This window comes from Orbicella faveolata, unplaced genomic scaffold (assembly GCF_042242905.1).
Source record: "Orbicella faveolata isolate gen_17 unplaced genomic scaffold, um_ofav_v1 contig_13, whole genome shotgun sequence".
Taxonomy (NCBI): Eukaryota; Metazoa; Cnidaria; class Anthozoa; order Scleractinia; family Merulinidae; genus Orbicella; species Orbicella faveolata.
Window position 1 is genome coordinate 19,514,158 of NW_028301540.1, and position 23,343 is coordinate 19,537,500.

The 23,343-nt window shown below is 42.3% G+C and overlaps 1 protein-coding gene and 1 long non-coding RNA gene across 2 annotated transcripts in view; one reads left to right on the plus strand and one right to left on the minus strand.

Moving 5' to 3' along the window:
• LOC149115467 (uncharacterized) overlaps positions 1-21,059 on the minus strand; it is a 309,029-nt gene extending 287,970 nt beyond the window's left edge. Inside the window, exon 1 of the mRNA XM_089284953.1 lies at positions 18,606-21,059. Within this exon, the coding sequence (XP_089141079.1) occupies positions 19,315-20,895 (1,581 nt within the window). The 5' untranslated portion in view covers positions 20,896-21,059 and the 3' untranslated portion in view covers positions 18,606-19,314. The remainder of the gene's footprint in view (positions 1-18,605) is intronic.
• On the plus strand, positions 1,902-13,861 carry LOC149115482 (uncharacterized). The gene is made up of 2 exons (XR_016206052.1): positions 1,902-2,755; positions 11,435-13,861. It is a non-coding gene; the product is annotated as an uncharacterized LOC149115482 (long non-coding RNA).
• Positions 21,060-23,343: the final 2,284 nt, after the last annotated feature.

Genomic DNA, 23,343 nt, shown 5'->3' on the forward strand with positions numbered 1-23,343 from the left:
TGCGGTGGAGCAACTGTGCGTGGTCAACTGTGCATGGATAATATTTCAATGGGTCTCAATGAGTCCAATTCGTCGATATCGGATTAATCGGAGTCTGTCAACATCCCCGCTATTGCTGTCAAGCTCCCAAATTTCTACAGAACCTTTCTTTTCTCCTACCTCGATTTTTTTGCCCGCCTTATAAAATAGCTATAGCTTCATCCGCGTTGCAAACTTTCGCTTCTTCACTCATTGATGTATTTTCATTTGTTCTTGGCTGTTTTCGCTTTTTCGAACTGGTCCATGTTTTTAACGTGGTCTATGTTTACTTATAACTTAATAGAATAACACCTTATACCAAAAATGCTTGGTAGTCAAAACAACAATGCTGATCAACTGAGTAGTCAATTCGTGACATCCGTACAGGTAATTCCTACGAAAATCGTCTCGGTTGATTACATACACGCCATAGGGCTGTCAATCAAGAGGTCAACGTTTACTTCCGGCGAAAACGTAAAACCGCTATTTCTCCGCCAATATTTATGGAGTTCCATCCCCGCCAAAAATCAGAGTTGATCACAACATTCAACTTGACAGTCTAACAATTAACTTGGCAAACATCAACATCATATTTCATTCCTCAACTTTGTACTTTGTATCACAATCATTGAAACTTTAAACATCAACTTTCAAAGTGACAGTTCAACGTTCAACTTTATCCATCAACATTCATGTTAACATGTCAACAATGATCTTGACAGTTGGGCTGTCAGCAAAAGATGAAGTTTGAATCTCCAAGTCGAATGTTGAGTCACCAAAGGCGCACCAATCCCGCCAAAATTCAACTTGGGAATTCGACTTTCAAGTTGATAATTCAACATGAATTGTTACGTGTCAATATCAGTGTTTAGCAATGAACATTGCTATTGCTGATGATGCAAATATGTTCACCATGACGTAATGCTCTCTCTCTTCCTCCCTCGAGAAAGTACCCTGGTTGTGGCTGGTCACGTGTCTGCTAGATTTTTCCAGATTCCAGAAAAATGATTGGAGGGAGGGGCAGGACAGTTAAAATTTGTCTCCACTGAGCTCACCTCCTGAGCCCAGTATGGAGTGGAATTTGTAACCTCGGCCGAACTCACAGCGAAGGCATTGACACATTCGATACTGGAGTTCAATGCATCAAAGTTCGGCTTAAAGGTTAGCCCTGCATTTGGCTGAATTTTCCCATCGATAGTTGGACGGTCTTTGGAATTTGTGGTGGTGAAAATAATTGACAAAGAACTTGGAAATGACGACCACAACAATAAATGAACCGCGCGGTGAATTTAATTTCATTTTTGATTCGGCAAAATCACAACGTAGGTATTTACTCATTCGCTTAGAGTTAAATACGTTGTTTGTTCGCCCACAAAGGTAGTTTTGAATTTCATTGAATTACTCCCATCGACAGTTTGGCGGTCATTCCATTCTCTTGCGGCGAAAACAAATTACGAAGAACTTGACATCAACAGCATTAACGACTGAGTGCTGAACACCAATAACTTGATTAAGCAGCTTATATTTTTCGATCGAAAAAATCACAACGGAGACATTGATGCCTTCGTGTAGAGTTTGATATTTCCAGTGTATGGCCAAGAGACTAGCTTTGAATTTGATTGAATTTATCCAATCGACAGTTTGACGGTCATTCGGTTCTCTTGTTGTGAGAAATTTTATGAAGAACTTGACAACAGCGACATCGATCGCGCGTTTGCAAAATCCAGTGGCTTTCGTTTTAAAACTGTTTTAGCGGTAAGTCCAATTTTCGGCCAAGAAACTAGCTTCTCATTTAGCTAAATGCATCCCGTCGATAATTTGACGGTTACTTAATTCTTTTGCTGTGAAAAACTGATTAAACTGATCCCAAGCAGGTTGTTGACGGTTTTTAAAAAATCACTGAAAAATAAGCAAAGTTCCCTCTCAATTAGCATCTCATACTCATAGAAGTTCAGATCATAGCGACGAAGCATTGGTCAGGGAGGATCGCTGACAAACAACTTGCTTCACTTTCAAAATAAATAACGTCTGTATAGCAGCGCAAACATTTACCTCCCTAGACAGTGTTGACTAAATTTAAGTTGAGGACCCACCCTCTGTGTGGCTTTGATTGGCATACTTAGACACGTGACCAACCGCAACCAGGGTACTTTCTCGAGGGAGGAAGAGAGAGAGCATTACGTCATGGTGAACATATTTGCGTCATCAGCAATAGCAATGTTCATTGCTAAACACGGATATTGACACGTAACAATTCATGTTGAATTATCAACTTGAAAGTCGAATTCCCAAGTTGAATTTTGGCGGGATTGGTGCGCCTTTGGTGACTCAACATTCGACTTGGAGATTCAAACTTCATCTTTTGCTGACAGCCCAAGTGTCAAAGATCATTGTTGACATGTTAACATGAATGTTGATGGATAAAGTTGAACGCTGAACTGTCACTTTGAAAGTTGATGTTTAAAGTTTCAATGATTGTGATACAAAGTACAAAGTTGAGGAGTGAAATATGATGTTGATGTTCGCCAAGTTAATTGTTAGACTGTCAAGTTGAATGTTGTGATCAACTTTGATTTTTGGCGAGGATGGAACTCCATAGAACCTGAGCCAACAAAGGAGACATTTGTCTGATTGGCTGAGTTGTTACCCTGGTACTCAGGCTCTTAAAAACAAAGATGGCGTCCGAAAGAGTGATTTCATCGTTGACTTTGCTTCATCGCTTGTTCTAGAGTTTTAGGTAAATGTTGCAGTTTTTTGCTTTGACCTCTTCTTCATAACGGTAGGAAAATGTAGGACGGGAAAGCTGAAACTTCTCACAGGTTACCGTTTTCACTTTTACTGGTGAGCAACTGTTTCCCTTTGCGGGGTGGAAAAATGTTCTGCAACAAGTGCAAGAAACGCGTTGTAACAGCGCGTATGTAAAGCTTAGAGAAGGGGTAGTGTGTAGAAAGTGCTGTTGTAAGTTAATTAAGAAGAGCGCAAGGATGTTATAGTAAAAGAAAGGAGTTTGTTATGTCTTTGATTAATTCAATACATGCATCGATCTATAAAAACTTACTTTGATTGGCTTCCTTGGAAATCAATGTGATATTATCGTAGAAATTGCGTTCTCCACTCTGAATCTTGCTCTGTTTTTATGAGCATTTGCAAGATAGGGAAGTTACATCAAAAATAGCATTGAAATATACGCATTAAGTGAGCTCTTGTACTAACCAATTTCAAGCATCCCTTTGATTTAACTATAAGCTTAATTACAATTATTATTCCATTACTGAATATAATTAGTGCTATTGTGTTTGCAAGCAGAGAAACTCTTTTATGGATAGCACCTAACCTTTCCTTCTTCAGAAAAACATTTGTCACAAAATATTGCTTGCAGGTACGGTTGTTGCTTTGAAGAATATGTAGGGGTCACCCCACCCCCACACAGTCAGTCACAGTCAGTCACGTGATATGTAGAAACTAGTCGACCACAAGGTCAAGAGACTGAAAAGAAAGTAAAACAGTTGGACAAGTCCAAGTTTTGATCTTGTCTTATTCTTTTGTGGCAACAAGGGCCAACATTTGGCGACCCTGCCAGGACTTCGTTGCTCAGGGAAATTTACCTGAATGAAGTGACGAAAACACACTTTCGTGGAGCTTTATGAAACATTTGAACGTGTCGTGTTTTGATCATGTTAGCTTTGTGGATAGCATTATGTGTTCTGCCAGCGACTGGGGAAAGTTTAAGCCAAGCCATATTTTGAATGGAAATGTACCCTGGCCTTGTGTTATTTCGTCATAAAGTTTGTTGTGTGTGGAATTGTTGAGCTGATGAGCACGAGCGCAGTTGTTTTGGTTGTTCATCTTTGTAAATAAATTAAGGTGGCTGAACATAGTTTTTGATATCTATGTTTCATTCACCTTTTTCTTTAAAACCGTTGATCCCTCGGTCGCCAAAAATCGCAGCAAGCAAGTTAACAACACAAACTTTGGTTTTTTGATGGTAAAGCCGACGTATGTGCCGTTGCCATGGCAACACGAATAAAAATAAACAGGCCTTTAAAATCGGTTTTGTTTATTTGTAGAAAGTCTAGTCATTAGATTTTCTTTATAATTTGCATCCACCAAGCTTGTAACGATTCTCACAAGTTGAGACCATTTTGTTAATAATTTAACATAGAGATCTTTAATTATCCCTTGTTGAAGGTTTACTGGAATATCTAGAGTTTACTTTGTTAAAGTTCAATTATTTTCAATACTCCAGTTACTTATTTCCTAAAGTATTTTCGTGCCAAATTTTGTGAAATTCTAATGAGTGGTTCTCGAGAAATAGGCGTATTTCTGAGAGTGCAAATTTTCATTCAATCGCAATTTTTTGACTTGCTACGCATGCGCTGCATTTAACTGGGTTCTTTCAGTAACAAAGAAAAAGCTGAGAATTGCTCAGTTCTTTGCATCGTTACCTTTTCTAACATATAGTTATGATAAAAGACTAAAGCCATCAATACACTGCGTTCAGTTATAGAGAAAAATAGCACAGATAGTGCGGGTGTTGAGTAAATAAAATGATCGCTCTATTGACGCCATGTTTGTTTTTTGCAATCCTTGTGCGCATGCTGAATTGCATCAGCAAAAGCGCGCGTGAAAACTGTGTTCGGCCACCTTAAATGGCGGCGGAACACGAAATCAAGGAGCTTCAGCTGCAGCTTGAATCTAAAGTCTGTGGTTTTGGAGTGGATGCACTGGCACAATTAGCAGAGCATTTACAAATGGAGACGAAAGAGTTAGGGCGGTTGGCGCTCTCAAAGAGAATTCGTGAAAAAATAGAGCAAGATGTAAGCGAAGTGGATGACAAGAAAATGCTGTTGATTGGTCTAATTGCATTTGTGTATGGAAAACCACCTCTGCTCGAAGATGACACAACAGAAGATAAACCGGCAGAAGTAAAAGTTGAACCCCTTAACTCAACAGAAAAAGCTACTGAGAAAGCACAAGGAGCAGGAACAAAGGTAAATGTTGATGTTAGTAAGGTGCTTAGGTGGGAGTTCAAAATCCATGGAGTTGTGGCGGGAGATAATTTTAAGGATGGGCTGTCATTTGTTAGTTTGGCGCGACAGATAGAATCAGGGATTAAGGTGGGGCACAAAGAGAGTGAGATTGTAGAAGCCATTATACATGCAGTTAGTCCAACCCTTAGACTGAGATCGTACTTGGAGATGATACAGGATCTGTCATTGTCTCGCTTAAGGCAGATTATGAAAGCTCATTTTAAGCAAAAGTCAGCAATGGAACTGTATCAGGAACTATCTGTCTTGCACCAGGAGGCAAGTGAATCTCCTCAAGGTTTTCTTGTTTGAGCTTTAAACCTAAAACAGCAGATTATTTTTGTGTCAAACGCCACTGATGGTTCCATCAAGTACGAGCCTTCCCTTGTCCAAGCATTACTCCTCCATGTTATAGAGACGGGCTTACAAGATGAAGCAGTTAGAGCTAAATTGCGCCCTTTACTGGAAGTAGCTTCTGTAACTGATGAACAACTTATGGAAAAGGTTAATCGGATTATGTTGGCAGAGGCAGAACACCAAAATAAGATGGGTGTGGCTGGCAGGAAAGGGGCAAGGGTTAACCAAATTGAAACTGCTTCACCTCCAGGCAACCAAACCCAAACAAGTTCTAGTCAAACACCCCAGAGTGAGAGTAGTAAACCCCAGAAAAAGGAGCCAAAGCCAAATACACTGGTGACAGCATTGGAAGCAGTGCAGTCAAATCTTGCCTCCTTGAAAGAAGCTTTTGATAGAGTCAGTGCCCCAGTAGAGAGGAATTCCACCTGTCCTTATACATCTGGTAACCAGTCACAGTTTTGGCGTCGACAGTGTAAATCATGTAGTACAGCAGGTGTAGACAACTGCGATCATTGCTTCAAATGTAGTTCAACAGATCATTTTGCAAGAGGATGTAGAAAGGTGTCGGGAAACGGACAGAGGCTGCGTCAACGGGACAGGGTGTGGCCGGAGCGGATTCGTCCCACCATGTCTGCAAGTTCTGTGGAAGCAAAGAGGGTACCTCCTCTTTCAAGCAATGCAGTAATTGTAAAGCTTTTAAATATTGTTCAAGGAAATGTCAACAGAAACAGTGGAGACAACATAAGACACTTTGCCAGGCCATATCCTCTTTGGAAGAGCGAAAGTGTAGAGAAGACAGAGAAAAGGCAGGTGTCTTTGTGAGTCATTTGTCACCACAGGAGCATGCACGGGTAGTTCGTCTTGTGGGGTGTAAGTGTACTGTAAAATGCTTGCTCAATGGGCTAGAGACTGATGCCCTTTGGGATACTGGAGCTCAAGTGTCAATTATTTCGCAAAGTTGGTTGAAGCAGTGTCTTCCAGGGCGTGACATTTGAGACATAGCAGAGTAGTTGGGCATGGATGGGCTTGATTTGAAGGCAGTAAATGGAACTGACCTACCCTATGAGGGTTGGGTGGAACTGACTTTTAATCTCATTGGGGATGACTTTGACCACACCGTTAAAGTGCCGTTTTTGATTGCCAAGGATTCCTTGGATATGCCTATTGTTGCATTTAATGTCATTGAAGAGATTACTAAGCTTTTTGAAAGTGGTTCTTCAGCTAGAGTTAATGAATTGTTAGTGGATGTGCTTACTTCAAGTTTGACTGGTGTTGAGCGAGGAAAGGTGGAGGCCCTTGTTCAGTTCATCACATCTGAGCCTGCAAAGGAATTGGCTACTGTAAAGTCAAGAAAGCAAGATACTGTAATTCCACGAGGACAGTCGGTTATTGTTTCATGTCATGCTACTGTAGGTCCAGTTGGTAAGATACCGGTACTGCTTGAACTTGATCCAAACCAGTCTTGGCCTAGTGGTCTTGAGATACCTGGGACACAGGTGACTGTGGCAGGAGGTTCCACATGTAGGGTCAATATTTGTGTGGATAATCCAACAAAACATGACACCACCTTGAAAGGGAGAACAATTTTAGGACACCTTCAGCGAGTGAAGTCAGTCACCCCTCTTGAGGTGAAGTTGAAGGAGGAAAACTCACCCAGCATACATGTAGAAGAATCTCCAAATGTTGACATGCCAGAACAATGTGTTAATGAAGGCAGTAACACGACTTGTGAAGAACAGCAATGTAGTTACATTCCTACCTGATATTGACACCGAAGACCTCACCGAGGAACAGCGTCTCATAGTAAGAAAAATGCTTGCAGAAGAAGCTGAGTCATTCTCAAAGACAGATGATGATGTTGGAAGGGCAGAGGAATTGCAAGTGGACATTAACCTCACTGATTCAGTACCAGTTCAGCGGAAGTATACTGCCATTCCCCAACCACTTTATGCAGAAGTCAAGCAGTATGTTGAGGACCTGTTAAATCGTGGATGGATCCAAAAGTCAAAGTCAGCTTATTCATCTACGGTTGTATGTGTCAGAAAAAAGGATGGGTCATTAAGACTGTGCATAGACTATAGACAGTTGAATTCAAAAAACGATTTGCGATAGCCATCCTTTGCCCAGGGTGCGGGATGCTTTGGAAAGCCTCGGTGGGAATCAGTGGTTCTCCTTACTCGATCAAGGAAAGGCTTACCATCAAGGTTTTGTAAGTTCTGGAAGTAGATATAAGACAGCTTTTGCCACGCCCTGGGGACTGCATGAATGGGTTCGCCTACCAATGGCCTTGAAAAATTCACCAGGAGAATTTCAACGCTTTATGGAACATTGCCTTGATGGTTTGAGGGATGATATCTGTACACCTTATATTGATGACATCATTGTATTCAGCCGAACATATGAGAATCATGTTGACCATATCCGGAAAGTGCTTAGACGGTTGCGTGAACATGGGGTTAAGCTTAAACCAAAGAAATGCAGACTCTTTAAGCGAGAAGTAAATTATCTTGGACAGATTGTGTCAGCAGCAGGCTACAGACTAGACCATTCCAATGTGGAGGCGGTTAGAACTCTGAAGGACAGTAAGCCTAGTACAGTTGGTGAAGTGAGGAAGTTACTGGGGCTTCTTGGGTACTACCGCAGGTATATCCAGGACTTTGCTAGGATTGCCCACCGACTCTTCCAGTTATTACAGGCAGCTTCTGAAGGTGTGGCCAAATCACACAAGAGCAAGCAACGTTCCGATCATGGTTCTGTACCATCTTCTCGACCAGTGGTGTGGATGGAACGGCATCAGAAAGCTGTTGAAACATTGTTGGACCACCTTGTGTCTCCTCCAATTCTTGGCTATCCTGATTTCAGTAAGTCCTTTGTATTACATACTGATGCATCACAAGAGGGACTAGGAGCAGTCTTATACCAGAAACAGGATGGGAAAATGCGAGTTATTGGATATGGCTCATGATCACTAACCAAGGCGGAAAAGAACTATTTTCTCCATTCCAGGAAGCTTGAGTTCCTAGCTCTTAAATGGGCTATATGCGAACATTTCGAAGACTACCTCTACCATGCACCTGACTTTATTGTCTATACTGATAATAACCCCCTTACTTATGTGCTGACCGCTGCGAAATTAAATGCTACCGGTCACCGTTGGGTATCGGAGCTCACAGATTTCTCATTCACCATCAAGTATAGACCAGGTCACTCCAATAAAGATGCAGATGCACTCTCAAGATTTCCAATGGACATTGACTCTTACATGAACCTGTGTACTGAGAATGTGTCCCAAGGTGATATCAAGGCATGTTGTATGGGAATAAGAGCACGAGGACGAGGAGAGACAGTTTGGGTGTCTGCAGTAAGCAATGATTCCAGCTTGTTGAACATGGAAGAAGTATCTCTTGGTTCAAGTGTGGATGAAATTAGCAAAAGATCCGTTCTTGATGCTCAGAAACAAGACCAGGTGATAGGAAGACTCCTCACATTCTTAAAAACAGGAAAATGGCCTAAGTCGTGGGAGATTAAACGTGAACTACCGGCCACAAAGGTGTTATTGAGGCAGCGACGCAAACTCTACTGTGATGGAGATGGCCTGTTGTTGAGGAGTGGATCTTACTCCCAGCTGGTGCTACCTCAGAAGTTTCACACTATTGTCTTCGAAGAACTTCATCAGGAAATGGGACATTTAGGAGTCCCTCGTGTAGTCCAGTTGGCACGTGAACGCTTCTACTGGTCCAACATGGAAGATGACAGCACTCACTTTGTGACCAAAGTTTGCCCATGTCTTGAACAGCGACGGCCAAATTTGTCTACGCGAGCACCACTACACAGTGTGACTACCTCATATCCCTTTGAATTAGTGTCAATTGACTTTTTGCATTTGGAGCAAAGTTCTGGTGGTTATGAGTATATCTTAGTCGTCATTGACCATTTTACTCGTTTTGCACAAGCATATGCAACAAAGAATAAGTCAGCCAAGGCTGCAGCTGATCGCTTGTTTAGTGACTTTGTGCTACGGTTTGGTTTCCCAACAAAGATACTTCATGATCAAGGACGAGAGTTTGAGAATAAACTCTTTCACAGATTGGAAAAGCTTAGTGGCGTAACACGTCTGCGAACAACACCGTACCACCCCCAAGGGAACGGGAAGGTAGAAAGGTTTAACAGAACACTGCTGCATATGTTGAGAACTCTCCCAGAAAGCCAGAAACACAAGTGGAAGGACTCACTTAACAAAGTTGTCCATGCGTATAACTCCAGCAGAAATGATGCCACTCGGTTTTCTCCCTTCTATTTATTGTTTGGACGCTCACTACGCCTCCCAGTTGACCTAATGTTCGGACTTTCACGTGAAGACACTCGTATGAATCATACAGAGTACACAGAGAAATGGAAAGTTGCAATTAAAGATGCCTATGAAATGGCCAGGCAGAATATCTCTAAGTCATCAGAGGATGGAAAGAAGCAATATGATTGAAAAGTACGGTCCGCCAGTTTACAGCCAGGTGACCGAGTGTTGGTACGTAACCTTTCAGAGCGTGGTGGTCCTGGGAAACTTAGGTCTCATTGGGAGCAAGAAGTACATCTGATAGTGGAGCAAAAGGGAGACCTACCTGTATTTGAAGTAACGCCAGAAGGCCGGAAAGGCAAATCAAGAATACTCCACAGAAATCTTCTATCGCCTTGTGACTTCTCACAAAGTGATTTGTCTCAACCTGTCCCTCGGCATACCCAAGAGAGGAGAAGGTCAGTCCCTGCTAACCAAGGAAGAGAGGTTCATCAGGATGGTAGTGACAGTGGAGATGAAGGGGAGCTACCTGGCCTCTCACCCACCGAGTTGGAAATGTTGCCAACACCAACAGCAGAAAGAGACAATCTTGGACAAGAGCAAATAGATGGTGCCCAAGAAGATTTGTTGCCTGACGATTTGCAGGATTTGTCAGAACATGGTGATGACATGTCAGTGGCACAGGACTATTCTCCATCTGACTCTGAAACAGAACAGGAACCCTTACTACCACAAGAGCCAGCAGGATCTCATTATCCTGTGCGAAACCGCCGTCCACCAAATATTCTATGTTATGATCATCTTGGAAATCCAAGTTACCATTCAATTTGTACTTTGAGTACTCCAACGACAACTGCCAGTGTTTCTGTTTCTTCACCATGGTGTCCTGCGACACCTTACGGCACCTTAGCCATGCACAATCATTGGGTGATATCTTATCATACACCAGTGTACTTAGCGTCTGTACCATTTGTGCCCCCAAACATTTACCAGCGTTTGTCACCAATGGCTATTTAAGAAAACTTCAAGATTGTCTGCGTTAGAGACTTGAACTCATTGAACTTTATTGGACTTGACTGAACTATTAGCACATTGGTATCATGTTTTGTTTCTCGAAGAAAAACAGAGACTTGTTTAGTGATAAATTGTTACGCAATTTAGAAACCGTACAAGAACACTGTCGTCGGTAATTAGTCATTATTTGTTATCTTATCAGCAGGTAGGTTTCGAGCGTGAAGACCTGATCGCCCTTCAAAGTAGTTTTTGTTGCTAGGATGTAGGAAGCTGCGTTCCAATGTCCAGGAGGACATCTCATTTTAGAGGGGGAGTATGCAGGGGTCACCCCACCCCCACACAGTCAGTCACAGTCAGTCACATGATATGTAGAAACTAGTCAACCACGACCGAAAAGAAAGTAAAACGGTTGGACAAGTCTACGTTTTGATCTTGCCTTATTCTTTTGTGGCAATGAGGGCCAACAAATATGTATTTTTTTTGTTTCCTGTTTTTTTTAAGAATGATAAATGGGTGTGATGTAACACAATAACGATCAAGTCCAGGTTGATAGCTTTATAAAACAGTCATAGTGTGAAAAACGCTACCATGCCACAAACATTAAAACAGTTGCCAACTCTCAAGAGGTTTGTCTTTCCAATGAACTGAATCATAAAAATTGTAAATTATGCACAAATAAATGTAGTAGACTGTAGTGATGTAATCATGTTTATGTCATTTGTGTTAGTTGGTTTGAGAAAAGTGGTACAGCTAGTGGAAGCTCTCATAAGTGGACACCCCCAAGACCCCCAAAAAAGTGTGCAGAACTGGAGCTGTCTGGTTTCAAGAATGTTCCTAATAAGGGGCCACTAGGGGTGTAAGGGATGGATAAGGGATGCCCAGCTAACTACAAGCATTGTAAATACAAGAAATACTGCAATATTAATGATCTTTTTGTTCTATCACCTTGGGCAATGCTGCGATTATGGCGACAACCGAATACAGTACTGTATACTGCAGTATTAGGACTGACTATTAGAAATAATTAAGAGGAAATCATAATTACAGCCAACATTAACAGTCTCACTGCAACAAAATGCAGTGATACAATTTACAAATGTTCAAGTATCTATCATAGTCAGGCCCAATTCCTTTTGGGTGTCTGCTGACACAAGCGTAAAACAAAGGAAAAGACTAAATCTTACTCCCTCAAAGTGTCTTGGGGCCTGGTTCTTGAAAGCCCCAGAAACTTTTCGGGCCTGCAAAGCCATTTTTAATTAATCTGTATCTTAAAGTGCACCTAACCCCCAAATTTTTTTTTCGCTAAAACAAATCTAGACTTAATTTGAAGCATTTGGGCGAAGAAATTTTTGAATTTGGTTGAATCCTCGATTTTCTATGCCCTTTCAAAGTCGCGATTAAGTGTTTCACGACCGCGTTTTAGGGAGTCTGGGGCGGCGGTACCTGATGACGTCTACCCAGGAACCAAACACAATAGCGCCTCAGTCAACTCACTGTATTTGCTCGAGAAAATAGAATGCAAAACTAATCGTACCGATGTATTTTGGGACTAAAACGTCCAAGTTTTGTCTCAGAATCATTTCTTTTTCGTCACTGGAGTCAGAGTTAAGTTTCGATTCGGAAGGCTCCGAAATAAACTTCGATCGAGCACGTTCGACAACTCTGAACTCACTGCTTAGAGCTTTGAGAGCAATTTACAATATTTCAAGCGACGACGGGGAAGACGTCTTTGCGGACGAGCTGCTTGTATATTAGGAATGGAAAGCTAGATACGAAGTGGAGGAGCAGGCAAACGAACAGCAGGAAAGAAAACTCAAGGACTGCTTTGGATGGTAATTTCGTCAACTAAACATAAGATTCCCACGCGTGTTTATAGCCCGTTTACATTTGTCCTTACCGAGAATGTATTTTGTCAAGGTTCTGTTAAATCCAGTTTGTGTTTTACTTTCAGTTGAATGCTTCATGTTTATAAGAGCGACGTACGTGTTGCAGTTTTCGAGACTTGATGACCTCCAAAACATTGGCTTCGATCGATTGAAAATCCTATTGTTTGGAGCTGTATTTTTGAAGCTGCGGAAAGCAAGGCGGAAGGAAACATTTCATGCAATTACCGATTTCACATTGTCACACGTTTTAAGTCGTAACTCCAAATAACCAATGTAAATTGTTCTCAAAGTTTGCAGTGAAATTCGTCGGATAAGCGAAAAGGGTGTGTTCCCTAAGCGGTCCGCAGATAATGTTACGCGGTCATATTTTCGACGCTATTGCACAGAATCTTTGTCACACTGCTAATTTCCAAACCTTCGAAAAACTCTGTGAGTCTAACAATTTTGTTATCATGTAATTCTAGAGGATTAATCTTCGACTTTCATCGAAATCGAAAGAGAAATAAGTGTTGGTTAGCGGCGTACAGTTGCGATCTATTTACATATCAGTATAACGCTTCTTGATCATGACCGGATCACACAACGTTGCCGGTTATGTTATAAATACTGCGGGATTGGAAGATATAGGTTGTCAGTGGTATTTCTACAAATTGCTGGTTAGCTTTAAGCAGAAAATTTATGAAAATAGCGTTCGAAAGTCTGCGGAACAAATTCCAGTGAGAGTTCTTCAATGGTTCTCACAGATTCAGTTCGCTTGTTTCGGTTCGACAAAATCAACCATCGTTTACGTCTTTATTGCACCATTAGCCGATCATCGTCAGTAAATTGTACAGTATATCTTTCTTTAAATCTGGAATATTGCTGCAACAGCCGATAGCGCCTCTGGAAGGCGTTTCTGCGCACTTTTCGAATGTGTATTGCACCATCCTGAAGGAAATGAGAGGAAATGAGATATCCAACCTTCCTGGGTAGACGTCACAAGAGCCGCTGGACCCATTCTCCTCAAACTCGGTCGTGAAACAAAATGGCGGTGTTTTGGAGCTATTTTCGAGATTTCGTCGTGGCACAGAAAATCGAGGATTTAACGGAATCCAAAAATTTTTTCGCAGAACTATTTCAAATAATAAGTAGATTCGTTCTAGCGAAAACAAATTTTTGGGGTTAGGTGCACTTTAAAACAGAAAGGTGTATACGCCCGAAACCTCCTGTATGAAGAGGACCTCTGTTCATATTAAGAACACGTGAATAAAACAGCTCTGTAATCATAAGGTTTGAGATTTTTGCTACCACTTTCCGGGTGCGAAAACATTTGAGATCCTTCAAGAAATGGGCCTCAGGGCAATCTATGGGAATGCCCAATTACGAGGATGAGTAAATAAACAGCTTGTTTGGGAGTTCAACCAGAGTTTTGTGAAGGCTGTCGTAAATAGAACTGTCTGCTTATAAGAGTGTCCATTAATAATAGGAGAGCTTAAGACAGCTTTCACTGTAAGTAGACTAGCCATGGTAGCCTGATGGTCAGTGCGCTGGACTCCTGATTGAACTATTCAGGTTTGGGCCTTGGCTGGAGTCATTACATTGTGTTCTTGGGTAAGACAGTTTACCAACACTCTTGCAATGCTTCTCTCTGCCCAGGTGTATGAATGGGTGGCGCTGAATTTTAATGCTGGGGGGTAACCCTGCAGTGGACTGGCAACTCATCCATGCTATGGAAACTGGGATATGCTCAGGCAGTATGGACCACTTGGCCTGACACAGACTTAACTAAGTACCTTGCCATCCATTTGAGCTTTTAGCATTTTTCTGAGTTTATTAGTGAGCCATATGAGAAATAAAAGTGACAATATTGTTTTGCAGAGAAAACATTATATAGTATCAGGAGCCATAATCGGGGACGGAGACCGTAAGCGCGCGCCATTTCTAGTATTGGGGCTGTCCCTATGATATGGGACAATTTTTCTATTTTTAGAACAAACTGCGCCATCGCCTGCGGCACACGCGCGTACATGCTGCTAGGATTTTTGCGGATGTCGCGGGGGGGAAATGGCGTCCGAAATTTCCGAAATTTTTCATGTTTTTGGCCCACAACTCAACGCGCTTACGTCTGTTGGAATTTTGCTTAAGTATTTTCGTCGTAAGCTGCTCCAGTTTGAGTGAAGTAAGACAGTGTCGAATTTAGGTATGTTCCGCTGTGAGCTTATATATATCGCTGACCAAGTTGTGTTCCGACGGATGCTTCTTTTACATGAGCTGTACATTACTCCGCTTTAAATTTCACGTATGTTGAAGATTAACAGCTTTTCCATTACACAGCAAAAACCTAGCTGCATATATTTAGATATAACAGAGCTTCAGGACTTCATAGTTTCCTAGCTCCTCTTGCCACACGCTTGCGAGGAATTTGCCAGTCTATCGCGCCGGAAAACTAAACAAAATAATTGCTAGTTTGAGTTTCGCTTGAATTGTAAGCAACGCTTTATGTTTCATCAAGACCCAATAACTTTACGTCCGTAGATACTGCTCAGTTGTATTCGTGTAAAAATCCAGTAAATTCTCTGTTGTCGATGAATGAGAGCGCCCGCCGATGCGTCTTTTGTACAGTCAGTAAACATGACAAATTGTACTTCTGCCGCGCTTTCGTGTGAAAGCGTACATCGAACTCAAACAAGAACTCTATAGTTTTTAAATATGTTTGAGATTGATAAATGTTTGAGAACATATTAAAAGCTAAGCTGAAAATATGTGAATAAAGCAGAAATAATCAGCAAAGTTACGATGACGCTTTCTTTAAGCAACTTCGAATAACGATTTCGATTTTGTTGATCGAGTTATCAAAACTCCTTGCCTATTTTCATTTTCGCAGTGTAAAACTTCACTATACTTATGTTGAAGAAACACACATGATGTTAGTAGCCTTTTTGCGTTCGTGAAATTTGTTGCAGCATCTCAGAACAAAATATAACGAAAGAAATACTCGGACTTGAAAGTGCACGAGCTGCACTATGCAAATGAGCTAATTGTACGCGTCAGACTTTCCTTTCAAATACTTTTGCAAACTCACCAAACAAGCAGAAACAATAAGAAACCATCAAAACAGGTTTTGGTTATGATTAACCATTGTCTGAGAAACTCACAAATTAACTCGATACCAGAGTAGAGAGTTTTCTTGCTATATTCTTATGTCAGAACAAACGCAAAAACATACGCGTAAGCTTACAATTAGCGTGAGCAGATCTTATTATTCATTCTCAGCGCGAGATTTGTGAACAAGCATTAATTTGTGAACAAGCATACTATTGACATTTTGACTCTGTCAGAAACATGGCTAACTCCAGATATTATGGATGACGAAGTCACTTTACAAGGCTTCTCGCTGGTACGAAAGGATAGGGTCAGCTTGGTTAAAAGTTGTGGTGGAGGAGTCGTGATTTTCGTTCGAGACGGCATACCTTTTGTGGTTAAGTCTGATCTCACATCCAACTGTTTTGAATGCTTGTGGGTGGATGTTAAGCGACCTAAATGTAGGCGACTGACTATATGCTGCAGCTATAGACCTGGAGATCAAAATATCGATTTTATTTCATATCTGGATGATGCTCTTAACATGATTGATACTGACCACTGTGATTTTAATGTTGACTACTCTTCAAAGAAGAATCATTTGCGCCATAAATTAAAAGAATTTGCATCTCACAGCCTTACACAGATTGTTAACAAGCCTAGCCGTGTTACTGAGAATTCTAGCACCACGATAGACTTAATTTTTGTCAACAACTCTCATAGGATCGTGCAGTCAGATGTTCTTGATGCAAGCATAAGTGACCACAGCGTTGTTTTTTGTACCATCAAAGGAGGTGTTAAAAAACTACCGCCCAAGGTGTTTGAGTATCGCTGTTTCAAAAACTATGATAAAGATGCATTTCTGAAAGACTTAAATTACGTTCCATGGTCTATTATTGAGAGCACAAATGACGTTAATGATGCCTTACACCTTTGGGAGAGCCTTTTCAAAAGCGTTGCCGACGATCATGCTCCGATGAAAACAAAACGAGTTAAGGGAAAACAGTCTCCTTGGATTAAGAAAAAGCTTTTAGAAATACGGCGTGATCGTGATTACTATAAAAAGAAGGCGCGAATTTTAAATTCCAAGTACAACTGGCAAATGTACCGAAAGCTGAAAAACTGTGCAAATCGAGAGGAGAGAAGGCTTAAATCGGAATATTATTGCCGTTTAATAGAGGATGCTAAAGGTGACAGTTGCAGAATGTGGAAAGCGATCAAAGAAACTCTTCCATCTAATCGCTGTGGAATTAACGCAATCTTTTCTGATGGGAAATTGCAAACTGATCCTACAAGCATTGCCGAAACTTTGAATAATCATTTCTCAAGCATTGGCAAGAAGCTTGCCAAAGCCTTTAGCAGTGCTTTGCCGGATCAGTGCTTTGCATGCAGCTCAAATTTTTCTCTCCAGCCCGTAACAATATCCTTTGTTGAAGAGCACTTGAGTCAGCTGAAGATCAATAAGGCCACTGGACTGGATAACATCAGTGCTCGCCCGCTCAGAGATTCAGTAAGTGTACTCGCTCGTTCACTGCAATATATCATAAACCTGTCCCTGGAAAGTGGCCGATTTCCATCTTCATGGAAATGTGCTAAAGTAACTGCGCTCTTTAAGCAAGGTGACAGAAGTGATGAAGATAACTACTGCCCGATTTCTATCCTTCCCACCGTCAGTAAAGTGATCGAGAGAGCTGTACATTCTCAAATTAATGGCTACCTTGCTTCCAATAACCTTCTTTTCGTTAACCAATTTGGTTTCAGATGTGGAAGATCTACCGGTCTAGCTTTAACTCAGTTTACCGATGAGGTACTAGGAAATTTGGACAAAAGATTAGTTAACGGTGTAGTGTTCATCGATTTAAAGAAAGCGTTTGATACGGTGGACCATGGCATTTTGTTAAAGAAGCTTAAAGCCACAGGAGTAACCAGCACTGACCTTGCATGGTTTGACTCTTATCTTTCATCTCGTCAGAAAACGGTCATTGGTCAGGTTTCGTCTTCGACTAGGAGAGTGACGGTTGGTGTTCCCCAAGGGTCAATCCTCGGCCCATTATTGTTTACCATCTACATCAATGATCTGCCCAACATCCTTAAGAACAGCAGCGTTACTTTGTTCGCTGATGATACTGCCCTATACTGCTCTTCAGAATCAGCTTATAGATTACAGACCATATTGAATCATGATTTGGACAGACTAGCACAATGGCTTTTCGAGCATAAACTGACTGTAAATGTCTCGAAATCTAAATTTATGCTCATCGGTGGCAATAAGAAGCTGAATTCATTTAATGATGTCACTTTGTCAATCATGGATAGGAAGTTGGAAAGAGTGAGTTCTTATCAATATCTGGGCGTCATCATAAATGAGAATCTGACTTGGTCAGACCATGTAGAACACCTCTGTACCAAAGTGTCGCAAAGATTGGGTTTATTACGAAGAATTAAGTGTTTTCTTCCGAGGAAAATCAGGGAACTTTTTGTTAAGACGACCATAATACCGTTATTAGACCATGCGGATGTTACATGGGGAGACAAAAACAATGTAATCCTGATGAATAAAATCCAAGTACTGCAAAACACAGCTGCGAGGATTGTTCTTGACAAGCCAATGCATTCATCTGCTACAGAGGCGCTCGTACAGCTCGGCTGGGAGAACATGAAGAGAAGAAGAAGTTTTCATCGCATTATTTTAATTTTTAAGGCCTTAAATGGTTTAATTGACTGGGATTTTAATTTTTGTAGTTTTAAAGATATTCATGGGTATAATACGAGAAGTAAAGACAACATTTGTAAGCCTCCATCCCGTCGCTCCTGGGGGCAAAAGCGTTTTATTTACAATGCCGTTAATGAATGGAACACTTTACCCGATGAAGTTAGGAACAGTATCACTATTTTTAATTTTAAAAGTCAATTTAGGGGTATTTATTAATTTGTAATGATCATTTTTTTTACTGTTTTCTATATTTCTATTAGTACAATGGTTAAATGTTATTATTATTTTTAATCTACTATTTCTTTAGCTTTTACAATTTTATTTTTGCAGGGCCCCACTGAAAACCACATGTATGTGAAGTGGGCCCCCTGTTGAAAGATCTTTATTATTATTATTATTATTGATTGAAGTCTTGTTTTCGACCCTGAAAAACCCACCTTTTCCGTTAGCTCAGAGCATAAAACTACATATAAGCGCCCTGGTTCGTATTCCCTGCCATCGCCGTGAAAAATACGCAAGAGAATCTCTCAACTCTCACCATTTGACTACGCAACGTGACAACATCCACGCGAGAGCCCCCGACATGTGCGTGAATAAGCGGGGATATATGACGTCAGGATGGCGCAATTTGCTCTAAAAATAGAAAAATTGTCCCATATCATAGGTGCGCGCGAATCCCGAGATTTACGGTCTCCGTCCCCGATTATGGCTCCTGTTTAATGAGAATTTGTTTCAGAAGCCGGGCTGAAATTCGCCATGTAATCAGGCTCTAAGCATTTGTTGACAGGTATCAGCTCTTCATTTAACACATTTTGCGTGAATAATTAGCTGTACACCCCTAACCTGTCTCACGATGTAGTCACTGAGATGTAGATCGCGACGTTTCGACTGCTTACTGCTAGTCTTCTTCAGGCGATAAGGTCGACTGATTGCACGGTATCATTTATATCACAAAGGTCGGCTGTGATTGGTGCATTTCGATCCTCCTATTGTTCCATTGTTCGGGCGAGTAGCTGTTCCCTCACTGGTCCACTGTTGTACCGTTCTCCTGTTGTGTTTCTTGATCGTGGGTATCCAGGCTTCAGGAATTTCAATTCCACTATCCCTGTTGCTGTTGTTAGGGTGAAGTCTTATGTGAATAGCTTCCTTGACCCTACGTGTGTACCAGTGAGGATCTCGATCAATAAACTTGACTTCATTCCAGATAGGATAGTGGCCGGTCTCGTGGGTGTGTTCAGAAACGGCGGAGGTCTGGGTACGGGCGAGTCGTATATCCCTGTCGTGTTCTTTGATCCTCTCCTGCATAGATCTCTCTGTTTCCTCGATGTAGACTTTGCCGCACTCACAGGGAATCCTGTAGACAACACCATCTTGTTTAGCTGGGTTGACGGTGTCCTTTGGTCGCACTAAGTGTAACCGAAGTGTCGTGTCGGACTTAAAGACGGTGCGAATGCCTTGTTGTTCTAGGCAGCGGCGGAGAGACTCCGAAACTCCTCGGACATAAGGTAAAACGGCGGTGGATTTAAATTCCGCGACAGGCTCTCTTCTTGGAGTTGTTCGTGCCTTTGTGATCTTCTGTACAAAAGAGGAGGGATATCCGTTAGAAACAAGTACAGATGACAGATGTTTCTTCTCTCCAGCGATTACCGATGGTTTGGTCACGAGACGTTTAGGCCGGTCGTACAGACACTTCACAATACCGCGCTTTACTGACCGAGGGTGGTGTGAATCACACGCTAGGTACTGATCAGTATGTGTTGGTTTCCTGTAGACACTGGTGGTAAGGCGGCCATCAGGTTCTCTGTAAACTGACGTGTCGAGAAAGGCGATCTTGTTGTTGTTCTCGATCTCCATGGTGAAACGGATTGATGGTTGTTGACTGTTCAGGTGTTGCAGGAAGACGTCAACTCTATCCCGATCCAGGATGGTGAATGTATCATCTACGTAGCGTTTCCAGATCTTAGGCTTGCAAGGTGCGGACTCTATTGCTTGTTCTTCAAATATCTCCATGTAGAGATTAGCAATAACCGCGGATACAGGGCTCCCCATGGCTGCGCCGTCTCGTTGTTCGTAAATCGATCCGTTGTACTGGAAGTACGTAGATCTTAATACGAAATCCAAGAGGTCCGCGATTTGAACTGGTGTAAGTGTCGTGCGGTCAGCCAGGCCTGCGTCGTTCTCCATTTTTTGTAGCGCGGCTTGTACGGCGCTCTCGATCGGTACGTTGGTAAACAGTGACTCTACGTCGAAAGACACCATGATCTCGTGGTCCTGGATCTCTTCACTGGCGATGGTGGAGGCGAAGTCAGTTGAGTTCTTCACTGTAAAGTTCGAGTTACCTGCAAGAGGAGATAATACGTTAGCCAAGAAAGTAGACAGGTCGTATGCAAAGGTGTTGACACACGACACAATTGGCCTAAGCGCTGTGTCGGCCTTGTGGATCTTCGGCAAACCATAGATCCTAGGTGGTTGTTTGTGTCGGGGTCTGATCGTATTATAAACCGCCTCTGAATCAACAGCACATAGCATAACATCTGCTCTTTCTGCGGATGACGCGGCAGAGGTACTCGACAAGGTTAAATCCACTACCCAGCGAGTCTTTAATACCACCAAAGACGATCAACAGCGCAAGTTTGAGAAACTTTTGCGAGAGAAACAGTCTTCTGTTTCTCCTACAGCTTTTGTTGCAAAACAAAGTGGGTTATCAACTTGTCGTCCAGGACCCTTAACGAAGCAGAGGTGTCCTTACTGAAGAAAGGTCTAAATTTCGCCGTGACTCCTACGAGCGTCCCAGCCACCGAGATCATCGCCAAGATTGAGTCAGCAGTCAGGCCACTAGATGCGGAGCGAGCAGACACAGTCAGGAGATCCGTCAACACCATCCTTCAACAGGCACAACCACCCACTCCCAACATCACGAAGGAACAGCACGAGGCTCTTAAAAGCCTAAAAGAGGACAACTCCATCATGGTCCTTCCGGCCGATAAAGGTCGCGCCAGCGTAATCCTGGACGCTGACACATACCACGCAAAAATGTCAGCGGTAATTGATTCCGGACCGTACCAGCTGCTCAACAAAGATCCGACAGACCGCTTGACCCGGAAGCTATCTGAGAAGCTGCTAACCCTGAAACGGAGTGGACACATATCAGAGGCGGTTTATAATAAGATCAGACCCCGACACAAACAACCACCTAGGATCTATGGTTTGCCGAAGATCCACAAGGCCGACACACCGCTTAGGCCAATTGAGTGTCGTGTACAACGGATCGATTTACGACGTGACCAACGTGACGGGGAGCAGTTTACAATTACAAGATCAAATTCTCCGACTGCCAGGCTTCCTACATTGGTGAGACTGGCAGAACGGAAACCTTAACACGAGACTGACTGAACACAAACGAGCCACGAGAAATGGTGATGCCAACAATCACATTGCTGTACATTATCAACTGACAAATAACTTAGAACTCAATTAGGCAATGCACCTCCAGTAGGAGAAGCACCTGAAGTAGGCCAAGCACCTCAAGTAAGCAAAGCACCCCAAGTAAGCGAACCACCCCAAGTAAGGGAAGCAACTCAAGTAAACAAAGCACCTCAAGCACGCAAAGCACCTCTAGTAGGCAAAGCACCTAAAGTAGGCAAAGCACGTCAAGTAAGCAAAGCACCTCAAGCAAGCAAAACACCCCAAGTAAGCAAAGCACCTCAAGTAGGCAAAGCACCTCAGGTAGGCAAAGCACCTCAAGTAAGCAAAGCGCCTCAAGTAGGCAAAGCACCTAAAGTAAGCAAAGCACCTCAAGTAAGCAAAGCGCCTCAAGTAAAGAAAGTCTCCGGCAAGAAGGCAAAACGCCTCAAGTAGGGAAAGGACCTCAAGTAGCATCCAAGCAGGCAAAGAATCTCAAGTAGGCAAAGCACCCCAAGTAAGCAAACACCTCAAGTAAGCAAAGCTTCCCAAGTAAGCAAAGCAGGGCAACACTTAAACCTGGAAACCGGAATCCGGAATCCGGAACCTGAAACCGGAACCGGAAACCGGAGCCGGAAACCGGAATCCGGAATCCAGAAATAAGAGACAAGAAGTTCTTCAAATACGCGAAAATTATTTTGCATAGCTTTTGCCTATAAAAAATAAGTGGCCAAGTAAAGAAGACCTCAAACTTAACCTTTTTTGAAACAAAAATTCCCTGTCTGTTGAAATTCGAGCAACTGTTATTTCTAGTGAGGGCTATGATTATAAGAATCTAAATAACGTGCGTCGTAATATGATTCCAAGCACCCTGACAGCGTCTAAAATAAGCTTGCTGGTAAATGGCAATTTTGTTTAATACGTGATCTGCAATTTACCGAAGGTATAAATTTGGCCTTTATGTCTAGTAGATACTAAACAAGGTAGACAGTGTCATAGAGAACAGGGTCTCCGTCAGTGGTAGCCCCCTGTACATTGGCAGTCTTCGATGTCCAAAGACTAACCTGGCTCGTCTAAATAAATTTGTTTTTCCCAACAGATACGAGACTAATTCCAGATCAACACTATTTCCACACTATATAAATACTGTTACAAATCGCCACTACATATTCTTGCTGGACATTGCATCAAAACAATTTTTAAAAATGTTGGGCACTAAATTCCGTCTGCTTCTCGCTTGCGAACGGATCAGACCTCATGTTGTTCAAAGATGCTAAAAGACTGCCAGAAACTCACCGCAATAGGTTGCTGCTATTGTGCTACTCACTAGTCTTCTCAGAGCAATTTGATATCGATAAGAACCGCGCTCTCACCAGGGTTAGCTTGGCAAAAGATGGGTAACTTAGTCTGCGTGCCTGCGAGCAGCCTCTCGTGTTTGGGCCGGGGATGTGAGCGGCGAAGTCGCGAGAAGGCACTCGCTCACATGCCAACGCGAAAACGACAGTAGAGCCTGGACACTAGATCAGGTTCTAGACACTAGAGCCTGGTCAGGTACTAGGGGTAACCCGAAAACAC